The sequence below is a fragment of the Nothobranchius furzeri genome, chromosome 10, assembly GCF_043380555.1.
Source record: "Nothobranchius furzeri strain GRZ-AD chromosome 10, NfurGRZ-RIMD1, whole genome shotgun sequence".
In the NCBI taxonomy this organism is placed as follows: Eukaryota; Metazoa; Chordata; class Actinopteri; order Cyprinodontiformes; family Nothobranchiidae; genus Nothobranchius; species Nothobranchius furzeri.
In genome coordinates this window covers 66,057,009-66,072,123 of record NC_091750.1, presented here as the reverse complement: position 1 = coordinate 66,072,123, position 15,115 = coordinate 66,057,009, and the positions used below count along the sequence as shown (strand labels likewise).

At 41.2% G+C, this 15,115-nt stretch overlaps 1 protein-coding gene across 4 annotated transcripts in view; it reads right to left on the bottom strand.

The window, feature by feature from the left end:
- camkk1a (calcium/calmodulin-dependent protein kinase kinase 1, alpha a) overlaps window positions 1-15,115 on the bottom strand; it is a 96,071-nt gene continuing 80,956 nt past the window's right edge. For 3 of the 4 annotated variants that reach the window (XM_070555918.1, XM_070555919.1, XM_015961765.3), the window contains 8 exons: window positions 14,821-15,020; window positions 11,847-11,900; window positions 11,458-11,531; window positions 10,510-10,597; window positions 6,468-6,596; window positions 4,890-4,993; window positions 3,580-3,627; window positions 1-3,292 (listed from right to left, as the gene is read on the bottom strand). In XM_070555918.1, the coding sequence (XP_070412019.1) occupies window positions 3,220-3,292; window positions 3,580-3,627; window positions 4,890-4,993; window positions 6,468-6,596; window positions 10,510-10,597; window positions 11,458-11,531; window positions 11,847-11,900; window positions 14,821-15,020 (770 nt within the window). In that variant the 3' untranslated portion in view covers window positions 1-3,219. The remainder of the gene's footprint in view (window positions 3,293-3,579; window positions 3,628-4,889; window positions 4,994-6,467; window positions 6,597-10,509; window positions 10,598-11,457; window positions 11,532-11,846; window positions 11,901-14,820; window positions 15,021-15,115) is intronic. The other variant, XM_015961766.3, reaches the window with a different exon arrangement.

Sequence of the window (15,115 nt, the reverse complement as noted above, 5' to 3'; positions counted from 1 at the left end):
TTTGAGGTGTTCAGAATGTTTTAATTTATAATTTTGTATCATGTTAAGGAGTACAAAAACATGCAAAAAATAGCTTATTTTTATTGGTACATATATACATGGTATCAACTGATTTTCATTGGGACGAGACATGCATGTTGCAGACGGGTGAGCACTTTCTTTTATGCATGAAACCGAATCACAAACCGCAGGCATTTCACACGCATGTACACACACAACCACACACACATGCAGCACTGATCTGAGACTCCTTGATTTCATTTTATACACACAGTTCAACCCCTCTGGATGCAATTATGATATGAAATCTAGATTAAATTAGCCCTGCTCTTCGCACCGCGTGCTGACAGCTGCACCCAGCAATTTTCTCTTCCCCTCATGTTTCACTGCACAAATGAGACAAATCTGGACAGGCATAAAGGGAAGGCAAACCGTGGGTCATTTGGGCCTTTATGTGTAAAAAATGGTAAACTTTACAAATTAAGACCATGTACAAAAATTAAATGTGTAATATCCCAACAGTATGGCCACAAAACCTTCTGCAGGTGCAAAAATCTTTAGTTGGAATCAGCTAAAACCCCACTGAGATTAGAAATCTAAGAAATAAAATAAAATAAAAAATGTTTAAGAGTCCGTTTGAACAGGGAATACGTCCTTCAGAACCATCAGAAGAGTTAGACAAACTGTCTCATAAAGGGTCATTTTGTAGTTTATAGAGATGAAAGTAAAACAATGAGGACAGAGCATAAAGGGAACTGCAGAGGTGTCTTTGTTTTTTTAGCAGTTAAAAATAAAAAAGCTTTTCTCCTTTTTTCACAACATGCACAACAAAAGCACCAACGCTGCAGCTTTTGCAGCACTTTCGCACAAACAGGAATGCTTCTGTTTCTGATAGTGATTAGTGGGGCTGCATGCAGATCAACAGCATGGAATGATGCATTCAAAAGCACAGTAAATATGGTCTTTTACAGGTGAACCGACAGCTCGTCTCTTTATAACACGGCCGTCGTGGATGAAAGTGCAAATGTTTCATTACAAGCAGCGGTTTTTAGTTTGATCTTCAATTAAATTATATAAAAAGTATGAGCATCATGAGTTTTCTAGCAATGGAAGGTAATAAGAACAATATCACTTCCCTGCAAGTGATAAACATCTGCACAAACATAAAGGGCAGAGCTTTGATTAAAAAAACACATCTTTAGGCAAATGAAAACAGCAGGTCACTATTTTTTGGTATAAAGAGCCCTTATTAAAGGCTTTCCAGCAGGTAGAAACAGAAACACCTAGAATGTTCTGTATCAACGGGCTTCACAATTCACCTGTGGATGTACACCACCAATTGTGATCAGACTCCATCAGTCCATGTCTTCTGTTTCAGTCCAAGTCTATCTCACCAGCCTCATCTTCATAACGTCCTTCTCTCACGGGACGACACTGCAGGTCGGTTAATGAGGGAAGAATCAAGCGGTGGCGATGCAGAAGCACGCTCAGTCAGTAGAGACCAAATAAAGCAATTACCCGCTGTGTTAAATAATGAATGAACTTATTATAAAAACTGGGAACAGCTCCAGCAGCAGACCATCAGATCTAAGAAATCACTTCAATAGAACCGGACTGACATGAAGGAGGTTAAAAGATCTCAAAAAGCAACACGTTCAGCCCCGTTATAAAGAAACTTAAGGTGTAAAGTCCTGTTGACCTCACCTGGCTCAGGTTAAGGTGTTTGGAGAATGTAGTTCTCACTGACCGTCTATCACACAGGTCTTTAAGAAAATGTTTTAACACGAAATCCAAAAGTTATGAGGGGAACAGGCAGCATTAGAAACCTGAAAATGAGTTGGAGGAGAGGCTTACAAACACTCACCACAAATGTGAAGGAGGTGGAAAAAAACTGAGATGACCTGTTCCTTTTCCAGGGTGGAATGAACACAAAACCTTTAGCTTCACTGATAATTAAAAACATAAGCTAAAGCTAGCTCTGCATGATGCTTCCACCACCATGCTTGGCAGGGTGTTCTGTGCCTTTGACTTTGGCTTCTCCAAACATACTTCTTCTGATTTTGGCCAAAAAAGCTCAATATTTGTCTCAACCAATAATAAGTGGTTAAGCTTGTGCACGTGAACAGCTGTAGATTTCAGTCATGCCTCTCTCGGTCCTCTCGCTTCGTGGGGATTGAAAACAAGCTTCCATGTGGACAGAGACACTGGTGTTCCAGTAGTTTCCAGTTCATGGAAAACATGGAGATTCCCGCTTTGTTCTTTTTAATTTAAACGCTCATCTAAGGAGAAAGGAGCTGAAGCTGATCATAATCACCAACAGGAAGTTTGTTTGCCTCATCAAGTTAAAAGACTTGTAAAAATTTCTGTGCTGATATTTAAAAGATGCAGCTGAGTACGTGTTTAGATTAGGACATTCAAACTTCGGACTAGTTCTTGTTTAAAAAAAAATGATCAAACGTCATAAAATTATGCTCAAATCAGTCGTTAAAACACTAAATTAATAGGACTTTTATGTCCACGATGACTTCTTGCAAACCCGTGTTCATAACTGCCATCACATGAATCATAAATCACACTGAAATGTTGCTTTTCCCACAGCTGGCCTGCTTTTTTCCTCCTCAAAGAAACTCTCCATGGAGGGAATTCAACCGCTTCCATGTAAAAATTACAAATGGCACAAATATGGGCTGAGACGGGAACGCAGAATTAGCCTAAAGACACGTATGTACAGCATTGAAATTGGAAAATCCCTGTGAGTTGCTGCAGAGACGATACAGGGACTTTACATGCTGAAGTCAGAGAGTTGAGGGTTGAACAGACGCTTCGTGTTTGACAGTAACAGAAAGCCACCATGCACATAAAGAAATAAAAACATCTTCTTTTTCTCACATTAACGCACAGTACCAGTCTATTCTGCAACATTCATTTGAGCACACTATCTAGAAAGCTCATCTCACTCTCGATGGTAACTGCGAGGGCATCAATCATCCTTTGGAGGCTCAGAAGATGAAGAACGGAAGAAGCTGTGATCATATGAGACCAACAGGAAGCAAGCTTTAGCTTCAGAGTGTCTCGGCAAGAAATATCATCTTTAAAGTTGCAAGAGTGGCGTCCCATGTCTGAATGTTTTTATTGGGGGAATGCATGAGTGCATGGTGGTTAAAGGAGAAATGAGTGTGTAGCAGATGGTCTGCGACAAAACTCTGCTCTCAGTTAACCTCAGGAGACGGCCTCGTCTTCATGCAGGTCCTCCAGCTCTCCTTCTCTGGGTCCATCTCCCGTGCTGCTCTTCCTATAACAACAACAAGAGAAGAAGAATTAACAGGTAGCAAACTGGATGGCTGAGGTGAGGCCAGGTCCAGATGTTCACGCTGATATTAAGCTAATGAAGGATGTCAGAGAAGCACACTGAAGCAGCGGAGACAAGATGACAAGGGAGGGATCAATTCTAGAGTGGTGCTTAAATGAGCAGAGCGCAGCTGCAAGATAACAGAAACACCTCAGAGGCCACAGCTGGAGAAAAGCAGGTTACGATGATGAAGAGGATGATGATGGTGGTGGTTCATCAGCTGTTTTTACCTGTGTGAAGAGTGGAGTTTTAAAGAGGGCCGAAGGGGCCACGAGTCCCTGCAGCCAGGTGAGGGAAAAGATGGAGAGAAAAAACATTAGGCATGGTGGTGGTAGTGTGATGGTCTGGGGCTTAATTCTGCTAGAAAAGGACCCGTCAGAAGGCTTAGGGGGTCAAAATCTCTTCACAAACAGGACCAGGTTGGTCTGGTTTGTTCCCTTTATAAATTAAACAAAGTTTTGTTTTTACTCAGATTATCTTGTGTTATCTGAGACATCGAAACGGTACGAGAAAGAGGAAATCTGTAAAGGTCACAAGTACTTTTTCATAACCTGACATCCTGATTGCATCGTGTCAATCAGGGAAAAGTGGGATAAGTTCATACAGGACATTCTGCATCAATATTCCACTAACATCACAATTTTTTTATTCACCTTTAAAAAAAACGAATCTCTCCCAAACAAACATGTCTTCTGTAAACGATTCAGCAAAACCTGAAAGCATCCAACTTGATTTTTGAGTCTTAGAGACCAGTCCACAAAAGCCACAATCACACACTTGCTCCAAGATCTTGAGTGTTCTTGTTCGCCAGCAGGGGGCAGTGTGATTTAAAATTTCATCAGTTGTTATTTTCTAACTCTCCGAGAGGATCGGGGTGTGTAAGGCAAGCCTCAGCCTAGTTGGTGGAGGAACCACAATAAACCCACCGCAGCTGGAGATAAAAATCAGCTCCACCTCCCTGACAGAGACTGGATGACCGTGGACCTGTTGTCCCAAGGGGGCTCAAGTTACAGCAGCAGAACAGCTATCGATGCTCCAATTTGCCTTTGGCTGTTTGCTGAAACTGCATGATGGGATCAGCCGTTTCCTCGTGTGATGCTTTCAATTCACGTAACAGGAAATCCAAGGTCAGCCGGAAGCTTGTCTGTTTCATCCCGTGTCAATGCTAAAAGCAACACACACGCAGAAGGAGCCCTTACAAAAGCTGTGAGCGCTACTGCATACAATGAAAGGCTGAATTATGGTGCTATGGCAACACGAAGCAGCAGGTGCTGCGGCGAGAACGAGTGCAAGTCAACCTGATGGAACAGGAAGAGGAGACAGGTGTGAAGTGTAGATCTCAGATTCTTAAGTGATATCGGAAAGAGTTCAGCTCCTGCAGGTCTCTCCTCCAGCATTGTGTGTGTGTGTGTGAGAGAGAGAGAGAGAGAGAGAGAGAGAGAGAGAGAGCGAGAGAGAGAGAGAGAGAGAGAGAGAGAGAGAGAGAGAGAGAAAGAGAGAGAGTATTAATTATGCAGGAGATAAGGGTGTGTGTGCTTACATGAGCAGGCTGCCGGGTGCAGACATGGAGCGCTCTTCTCGCCTGCTTGGGCACTCAAAGGGGTTACTGAAAGAGCGCTTCCTGAGCATGGCTTTCACCAGGATCTGAAGCAAATACAGGAACAGGGACAGGGACAGTGACAGGGACCGGGACAGAAGACAGGCTCCAAGTGATCAGAGAGAATCATTCATGGGGGGAATTAAAAATTATTTAGAGACGAAACAAAGAGTGAAGAGTTGCGATCTAGATCCAGATCAATCTACCAAACAGCCGTTTAAAAGCTATGAGATATGGGGTGTTCAAAATGTGGCCTGTGGGCCATTTGTGGCCCTCTGAGAGGACTTCATGTGGCACCTGCAAAAACAGCCTGTTGTTATGTTTCTTTTATTAATCAAACTTTTAGCTTTTTTAACATTTCCTGGTAAATAGAACCACAAACTTTAACAGACTTATTCGGAAGCGGACTTGCAAGCATCGTTGGCTAAATACGGCAAACCCTTCCTAAGAAACAGTGACCCAGATTGTGTTTATGTTTCTATTGGAGGGCTCTAATGTATCCTAAGGAAAAAGACACCAGAAAACAATTGGCCAATTAAATTAAAGATATTTTATGCTTTACTTTTCTCAAGAAAAATATGCAAACATCTTTTAAAAGTCTGCTTCACTAACAGCCGTGTAATACTTGTTTGAGTTTTCACATGTAGCCTATGCCAAGATATGTAAATAGTCTTCTACCCCCTTTTCCTGCATTAGCCGCCTTAAGGAAATAGACGGTGAAACGCTCAAGGACAGAAAAACCACATAGACTTACATCACTCTGTAAATTTGCATAGATGGCCCCGCCCACCTTGGCTCCTTTAAAAAGCAGCTGAAGACTCACTTGTTCAAGCTGGCTTTTGTATGACCTTCTTCACCACTCGCTCTTTATTCTGCTCTCCCCACCTATTCCACCTTCCTCGGGATTCACTGATTTCCCTCTTTCCTGTTCACTCTCTCTCTTTCTTAACATTTTTTAATCACAATTGTATATTTTTTGCTCATTTAAAATATATTTTTAACCATTTTCTAAATTCTTTTTAATATTTTTACATTTTTTTGTTTTTGTGAAGCGCCTCATGATTTTTATCTTGAGAGGCGCTATAGAAATGATATTTTCTTCTTCTTCTTCTACAAATCCTGCTTTTTTAATTCCTCACTCCTGACTCCTACCTCCAGGAGCATGTATTTAAAGTTGTGTTTTTATGTTTTTTCATTTCATGTCCTGATAATTGTAAAGCACATAGAGTTGCCTCTGTGTTAGAAAAGTGCTCTATAAATAAAGCTGCCTTGCCTATTGAAATAATTCCATGCCTCTGGTTTAAAATGTTTTTCTGATCATTTTCTACAATAAAAATCTTCTAATAAAAAATGTTGGATTCATCGGATTGATGAGTAGAAAGTAACATATGCAATTTTTTTGTCACAGGTGAGGCTAAAAATCTCATTAATGATTATTTTTAAAAGTCAATTTAATGTTTGTATATTTTCAATCCTCTCAGCACTGCCCACTCCATGGAAAAAGGAGGACACAAGTCTTACCACAGCAGAAAGACTAGGAACGAATTTCACTGAGTTCTGGACATCCTCCTCCGTCACCTCCACCACAGAGCAGTGCTCCTCCTCCAGAGGGAGGGGGTCGGTGCCCCCCCGGGTCACCCACTGGTCCATCTAAAGTTTGATACAAAAAGAGAAGCACCATCAGCCCGTGTCACAGTTTACGTCTCAGTGGCAGCAAGCTTAAAGAAAACTACTTTTACACTTAAGAATTCCTGCCACTTTTCTGATTAAATCATAATAAAACCCGTTTGTCTCCCTCAGGGTGAAAATGTCTCCAGAGCTCGTTCGTGGCAAACACCCAAGTATGACTGGTCTGTTCCTTGGCTTATCCCTGACTGGTCAGCTTCAAGGAAAACAGAAGAATGTCAAAGGATGATTTCCTCAAGCTGGAGTGATCCTCATCTTATTTTGAGTTATGATGGGGGTGGGGGTAGTGCGGGGGTGGTGTTACAGCTTATTGAAAAGCTGACCTCCTCCTCTGGATGCTGTTTACAGCTAACACAATTTCATTTTAAAGTAACACAGTGATTTCCTGCTCCTCCACCCTACTGGTTGAAAGTGGAATTACAGATCTTATAAACAACCTGCTTTAGCTAGCCCTAACAATGAGCTAACACCAGCATGACTCAACTTGTACTGAAATAAACCATGAGATAAAAAGCACTGTTGGAAAAACAATTTATCCCATACAAGTCCAGTAGCAACAAAGCCAGGTCACCATTAGTCTGAGTTTATAGCCTCTTTCAGCTCCCTCCAACTAGCATAGGCCATCACTCTGGTTTTAGCTTTTTGCTTAACCTCAAAAGACATTGCTCTCTTACTTTTCCTTCCAGGCTCTACCACATTGCCAAAGAAAAGGTAAACTTCTTTTTTTTTCTTCTTTATGTGCTTTTTATTGACGATCGGCAAACTGAAAATGCTAACTGTTAGCATTACAGCTAACAGCCGTAAAGCAGGTAAAGAGCTACCCTAGAACACCTACCCGCTCCACAAAACTATTAAGTGCAGTATCTGACCAGTAGAGGGCTGCAGAGTGATGGCAAATATGAAACTATAAGTTTCTAAGTCAACAGTCACTGAGATCAATGTTAACCCTCAGGAGGCAGGCATTGCAGATTTGCAATGGTAAAACCTACCTATCTGGTTACTCCACATACATATTTCATGAGCATTTTTTAACTCACAAGTACCTCTGAAGGACTTAGTTGTTTGGCCTTTTATCAAAACTTATTTTGAGCCTGAGAGGGTTAAAGCTCTAGCTTAAAGTTTAAAAAACTATTTAGTGTTACTTTAACGAAAGGGGTTTAAATTCTTGGAGCAGATTTTTTCATCTGCTCCAGAATACATTTGTCTGTTGTTTGATACACATGTGTGTGTGTGTGTGTGTGTGTGTGTGTGTGTGTGTGTGTGTGAGAGAGAGAGAGTTTGTTTGAACACAAACACATATGATGCCTCATTATCTTTCTTTGTGTCCCATAATCCAATCCAATTTTATTTGTAAAGCGCATTTAAAAACTGACCAAAGCACTGCTGTTTGGTCAGCTGACCAAAGCACTGCACAGAGTTAAACTTAAAAAGCCATTCAAATTCACATACATATACATGAAACACAATTAAAAACTGCCATAAAATAGAAACACCTAAAATCAAAACAAAAATTAAAACAGCCAATAAAAAAGGAAAGTCAATGAAAACAGAAGCTACAAAAAAATAAAATAAAAAGAACAAAGGCACAGCATAAAAGAATGATCATTGGCCAAAAGCTAAATTAAAGAAATGTGTCTTTAGGCTGTATTTAAACTGTGCCAGTGAGGAAGCCTGGCGTACCACCAGAGGGAGTGCGTTCCAGAGTCTGGGAGCAGCAAAGGTGAATGCACGCTCCCCACGAGCTTTAGGGACTTTGAGCAGTAGATGGTCAGCAGACCTTAGTGATCGGGAGGGAATTTAGGGGGTGAGCAGCTCTGACAAATATAAGGGGGCTAGACCATTCAGGGCTTTGCAGGCAAAAGTTAAAACTTTGTATTGTACTCGAAAGTGCACAGGAATCCAGTGTAGATCAGCCAGAATGGGAGTGATGTGACAGCGTCTATTTGTATTTGAAAGAAATCTTGCTGCGGCATTCTGGACTTTCTGCAGATGATAGAGGACGGATACATTTGCACCGATAAGAACTGAGTTGCCGGCAGAAGGCCCCCGGGTCGACCCAGGACACGTTGGAGAGGTTACATCTCCAATCTGGTCCGGGAACGCCTTGGGGTCCTGCCGGAGGAGCTGGTGGACAAGGCCGGGGAGAGGACGGCCTGGAGCTCCCTAGTTGGGATGCTGCCCCCGCGACCCGGACCCGGATAAGCGGAGGAAGACGAGACGAGACGAGAAGAACTGAGTTGGAAAAGTCGAGTCTGGAAGTGATAAAAGCATGAATAACAGATTCTAAGTGCGGCCTCTTAAGAATGGGCTTTAGTCGGTTGTAAGGCAACGAAGCTGGAAGAAGCAGGATCGAACAGTGGCATTAACATGTGCACTCATTGACAAATCGGCATCCAGTTTAACCCCAAGGCTGGTCACACAGGAATTAAGGTTGAGGGGGGAGAGATCAAAGACAATCTGAGAGCTGAGTAATGGAACTAGACTGATTTAAAGCCATATAAATTTGACAGTCATCAGCGTAAATGTGATAATGTAAGCCACGTTTAGCAATGATGTTTCCCAGTGGAAGAATATATATGGAAAAGAGGAGTGGACCTAGAATAGAGCCCTGGGGAACTCCCCAGGGGAGCGGGACAAAAGGAGAAGAGCAGTCGCCTCTGTGAATGCTGAGACTTCTATCATACAGATAGGAGTGAAACCAATTTAGCGCAGTCCCCGTGACTCCATCAAAAGATTCCAGCCTGGTTAGCAGAATGTTACGGTCAATTGTATTGAATGCCGCTGATAGTTCTGGCAGTAGTAACAGAACAAAGGAACCAGCATCAGCTTCTGTCAGAATGCCATTTAACACACAAATATGTGCAGACTGAGTGCTATGATTTGGCCTAACAGCAGACTGAAAATGAACAAGTAGTGAATGTTCCAGTAAATGATGTGAGAGTTGAGCATGTACCACTTTTTCAATAACCTTAGATAAAAAAGGAAGTTTGGAGATTGGACAGAAACTTGCATAATCATTTTGATCCAGGCCAGGTTTTTCTCAATAGCGGTTGGACGACCGCCTTCTTAAAGGATTCTGGAAACATTCTAGTGGACAAACTATAATTTAAAATATTCAGAATGAAAGGACCCACTACTGGTAGTACCCCAGGTAGCAACTCTGGGGGTAGAACATCCAGTGGGGAACCTGGGGTTTTCATAGACCTGATTAATTTATCAAGATCTTGAAGGGAGTCATGATCAAAATCAGAGAACCAAGGAGAACAGAGTGACTCTTTCTGGGTAACAGGTCCCAACAGATTATGTCTAATAGTACAGATTTTTTCCAGGAAAAAAATCTGAAAATCAGTGCATAGTGCTGTAGTTGGCGTGGAGGGGGCGGTGGATTCCTTCAGTGAAAGAACAGACTTAATGGTACTGAAAAGCTTGTTGATCACCACGATGCCTCTCAATGATGTTGGCAAAATAATTATTTTGAGCTGATCTGACAGCTTTTTGGTAAGCTGCCAGGGAGTCTTTCAGCATTTGGAAGGAAATTTATAGCTTGTCCTTTTTCCATCTACGTTGAAGTGTCCTACACTGGCGTCTGAGAGCACAAACGTATCTCTGGTGAGAAAATGACTCAGGTACACATGACTGGTTTGACTGGCACATGACGGGGTGTGGTGTCACCTCTCTGCGGTAGGTCCTTAACCCCCCCCCCCCCCCCTCCCCATTCCTCCCATAAGGGACAAACAGGTTTCATCTTGGACCTGAACAGAAAGCCTAATGAACCCAACTGTGAGTGACAGTCAGGTTGCAGCCTGCTGAACCCATCACTGGGCAGTAAGGCACGGTCGAGTGTGAGTTTGCGGCACTGCTCCACATGTTGACATACCTTGATCTCAGGGATGGTAATCCTGGTGTCTGGGTTCTTATCCAACATCCGTAAGATCAGAGTCTGCAGCTCCTCGCTGACTTTAGGCCTGCAGAGATCACAAAACATCACAAACATGGACATGCAGCTGCTGGATGAAGGAAAAGAATCATAACCACAATTATCAAACAGGATTAGTCATTGACTGACATGGATAAAGTCTGGGTCTGAACCAGCAACCCACCAGGGGTGGCAGAGCTAACTCCTTGAATTTATTGCTTCATCACCTGTGTGTTTTGCCCTCTTTCTGTCATGTTTGTGCAATTGTTTTATAACACATCATTTTGTAGAGCAGGATATGCAGGGGAAAAAAGAAAATGTGAAATAAGCATTTGTGTTTAGGAATCCTCATAAAGACAGTGGTGTGACATTAGCTGGTGCTGCTAATTGTTCCTGATTGCTTCAGTGCAGATTTCGTTAGGTGGTGTGTGGGAGGATGGGAGCATCTATGGTGTCAGAGCTTTCTGCAGAACCAGAACTCCTGTAGGAACAAAATAACACAGTACTGACCCCCATCTGCTGCAACCACTTCATAGTTTATTGTTTATGCATGATCAGTCTGTTTGTACCATGCACACACACCCTCACCTTCTAGCTTTGTTTGTTATCTGAATTTGTAGCGTTAATCACCTTTATTTAACCTCTCATTTGAAAGAAAGACCCACGAGGCACAGCAGCTCGGTTTAGTCCAGGCTGCTGCTCGTTTACATCAGACTGGTGACATTTGGAGTCTGCTTTTACTAACCGCCCTTTATATTCCTGCTGCTGCAATTTGTAGGATGGAAAAATCTTTAGAGGCTAACATGCAAATGAGATGAAAAGTGGAGATGTTACAGAAGCCATGAACAGGAAGAGGATGAAAAGGCGCTGCTGTCTTTTCAGTGAAAATAATACTGAAGGCGAACTCACGTTTCTGGGAAATCCACATGCCGGGTCTTTATCTTATTGTGCAGAGCCAGGATGTACTCATCAATAAACGGGCACTGCAGGGGAAACAAGGGAAAAGCATTCAAAACCACATATGATTACTAATGGATACAACCTGTATCCCTAAAGACACATAAGACAAGTCGCAGAGGCAGCAATCAGCCTCTCGTGTTCATTCCAGTGAATAATTGCTTTAGAGGGCTGCCGTATAATCAAAGCCAAAAAAATAAAAGGTGACAGAGATTGTTCCCGCTGGGTGCAGTGAACAAGCAGCAGACTCAGTGGAGGAAAACCAGCCTGGCTTGGTACGGTTATCGTTTGTGGAACAGGTGCTGATAAACGAGTGAGAGACAGAGAAGATGCAGACTTGCCTTCCCAAAGACGAAGCAATAGAGGGTGATTCCCATGGCCCACACATCCAGCGCCTTTAGGAGAAAACCAACAGAGATGGTAAATTCAAATGAGACAGGAACAGTAGTGTGTGTGTTTAAGATCTGGTATTTTATAGGATCTACTGTATACGCCGGAGCAGAATACTAAAACAACAACTTCTACAAATAAGCTTCAAAACATAAACTTTAATCTACATTAAAATAAAATCTAAATATTTATTAATGAATCTGAATGGATAAGCTTAATTTTGAATATTAAGAAATGTATTTGTTTATATTAGTTTAAATCTATACATTTAGAAACAAATCACAATATGTAAAGTTTAGTTCATTAATCAAATGTTTATTATTTATATTTAAAGTTAAAGTTAAAAATATGCCTTTAGAAAGTAAAATCTAAAACTTTACAAACAAATCCAGATGTAAAACTTTAAATCAAATTATTTTGTATAATATTTCCAATATAAATGTAAATTCAAATATGTAATAAAGTTAAATAAATTAAGCTTGTCTTAAACATTGGCAATTAAACTACGCAAAATGAAATCTAAGTATTAAGAAATTGATTTACATGTAAAATCTCAATATTGACAAACAAATCCACATGTAAAAACTTAAATCTAAATATTTAGGATAATATCTCAATATTTTAAGCTAAATTCAATTTGTTTGTAATCCCTCTAAAAGTTAAATCTAAATATTTAAATCAACAATAATAAATCTAAATATTTGGCTATGAGTTAAATAAACAAAGTTAAATCTAAATAATATTTTAATAAATTTAAATAACAAATCTAAATATATAATGTTTAATCTGAATATTCAGAAATTAATTAAATATTTTTCCAATTGTAGCCACTTGTCTATTTAATGTGTGACTTTAGAATCAATACCCCATAACTGTTGGAGCAACAGCCCCAGCATGTTAATGACTAATGTGTTAGCTATCTGAAAGATAAGCCATGCAGACTGATTCACGGATCAGGAGGTTATTTTTGGTTGTCAGATAGTAGAGATGCTGTTACTACCCACCAATCGCTTTGTGTTTCAACCATTTCTCTTACTGAGCAGTTAAAAGGTGATTAATTTAGCCTTTCATTTCCATGCAATTTATCTCAGTGCCACAATGCACTTCTGAAGTGACAGCCAAAAGGTTTTAAGAGACGTTGGAAATGACAAAAACTCACTTTTAATTTGTACTCTCTTTGAAAGATAGCTTGACCGTACTCAAAAATTTAAAAAGGACACACTAATCAGAGAGAAAAGAAAAATAGGTCTGCATATATTTCTTTAGAGCAGTCGGAACCACTTAAAGGGCTCCTTTACCCTTGTGGCTTTTTGGCTGCAATCAAATGTTCTATTCTTGCTCCTGTTTAATGGACATGTTAGGTCTAGCCTCTTCAGATACCCACTAGAGGGGGGACAGACCAGTCTTATATCGATGAAGTTATTCCACTTATTTGATCAAAGTTAAAGAACATAAGGGAAATGTCGATCATGAGCTAAAAGGTGAACTATAAGTTGCAAATGAGTGAAAATATTCTGTATTCTATTCCTCTAAGATCCATCTGATCCAGACAGTCCTGCTTCGGGGAAACGAACACGTGAGCGCGTCTGCGTGATATATCGGGCTGATGTTTACCATTTTTTATAGTTAATGGCCACATGCCTTCCTGGAGTTCTACAACCCCCCAAGGTGCTTCACAACACAATCATTCACTCATTCACATGCTGGTGGGGATGAGCTACAATGTGGCGCACTGGCAGAGGTGAGGCTGCTGAACACCAGGCAAGGCAGGTTTAGTGTCTTGCCCAAGGACACAACAGCAGCTTTCTCTGGTCAGAGCCGGGATCAAACCTGCAACCTTCCAATTACTGGACAACCTGTTCTACCTCTTGAGCTACTACTGTCCTTTTGTACATCGGTATCGGCTGATATACCTCCTTAGTAAAGCCGATTTAAAAGTCAGGCACATCCCCGGGCAGCCTTGTACTGTTGAGGAATTCAATTAAAAATAATATTTTTATTGCTGGATAACATCTACATATTAAATGCTCTAAAAATTATTTTCAACTAATTATTTTTGATACATCAATATGTAATTTTTTGTCAGTTTATTAATTCATGTAACTTTATTTAGATGACTAACTTTAACACTGAGCAGTGCACAAACAGGGGCGGCGTTAGGCCCGGCTACTTGGGCTGAAGCCCCGGATCTAAATCGCGGAAGTAACATGCAGTACCAAAGTCCAACAGAGAGGGAGCAGCTGGCAGTAGTTTGTATACAGCCTGCCTGAGCCTCCACCACTGAAGAAGAAGCCCTTCAGCAGCCGGCTTCTTCTACACTCTCTGCCTGAAACGCATGAGTGAAGATGGACATAAGGACATTTTTAGACCAAAAGTACCACGACAGAACCCCAGCTTTGATGAGACTGGTGTTGACTCAGGTTTGTGAGTCTTATTTGAAAATATTTGTTGTGCTGCTGGTTTGCCTAAAGTTAGCTTATTATCAGGTAAAGTTGTTGGAGAAAGAAAGGGAATATTTACTATCATCTCACACTAAACACCAACAGGAACAATACTCTGCCCTGAATATGCTTAATATGTAGCTTCAGATTAAAAATTATGTGGTACAAGACAAATATGATGTTGACTAGTGCGTGTCACGTGTGTGTGTTAAGCCCTTCTTCAGTCCTAAATCCACCCCTGTGCACAAATATGAGATTTAACAGCTGGTTCAAAAACTGATTCAGCTTCAGAAACTTTGTGCATCAACTGATGATATTGGAGACATTTTAACATGCAAATAAAGTGGAAGACGTCTAGAAAATCGCCCCCCCAAACAATAAAATAATAATCGGCATTACATATTGACCATCGGCTGATCATGTCTCGTACACATCAGCAATAGCAAAACCAATATCATTCGACGTCTAGTTTGAAGCCACTCACTTTTCCGCTGAAACTCTTGCGTTTCTCTGACAGGGTTTCTGGAGCCATAAAGGCCGGCGTTCCCGCGGTGCTGGACAGCAAAGCGTCATTCCCTTCAAACTGGTTGCTGACTCCAAAGTCGGCTATCTTCACGTGGCCGTCGTCTCCCAGTAGCAAGTTAGAGGGTTTGATGTCCCGGTGGACGATCTTCTGGTAGTGCACTGAAGAAGCAAAGTGGGATTTTTGTTGTGATTCGATCGGTCTCATTAAAAACCTGAGCTGGTTAGAAGGAAGAAAGCCTGACTGTTCATCAGCT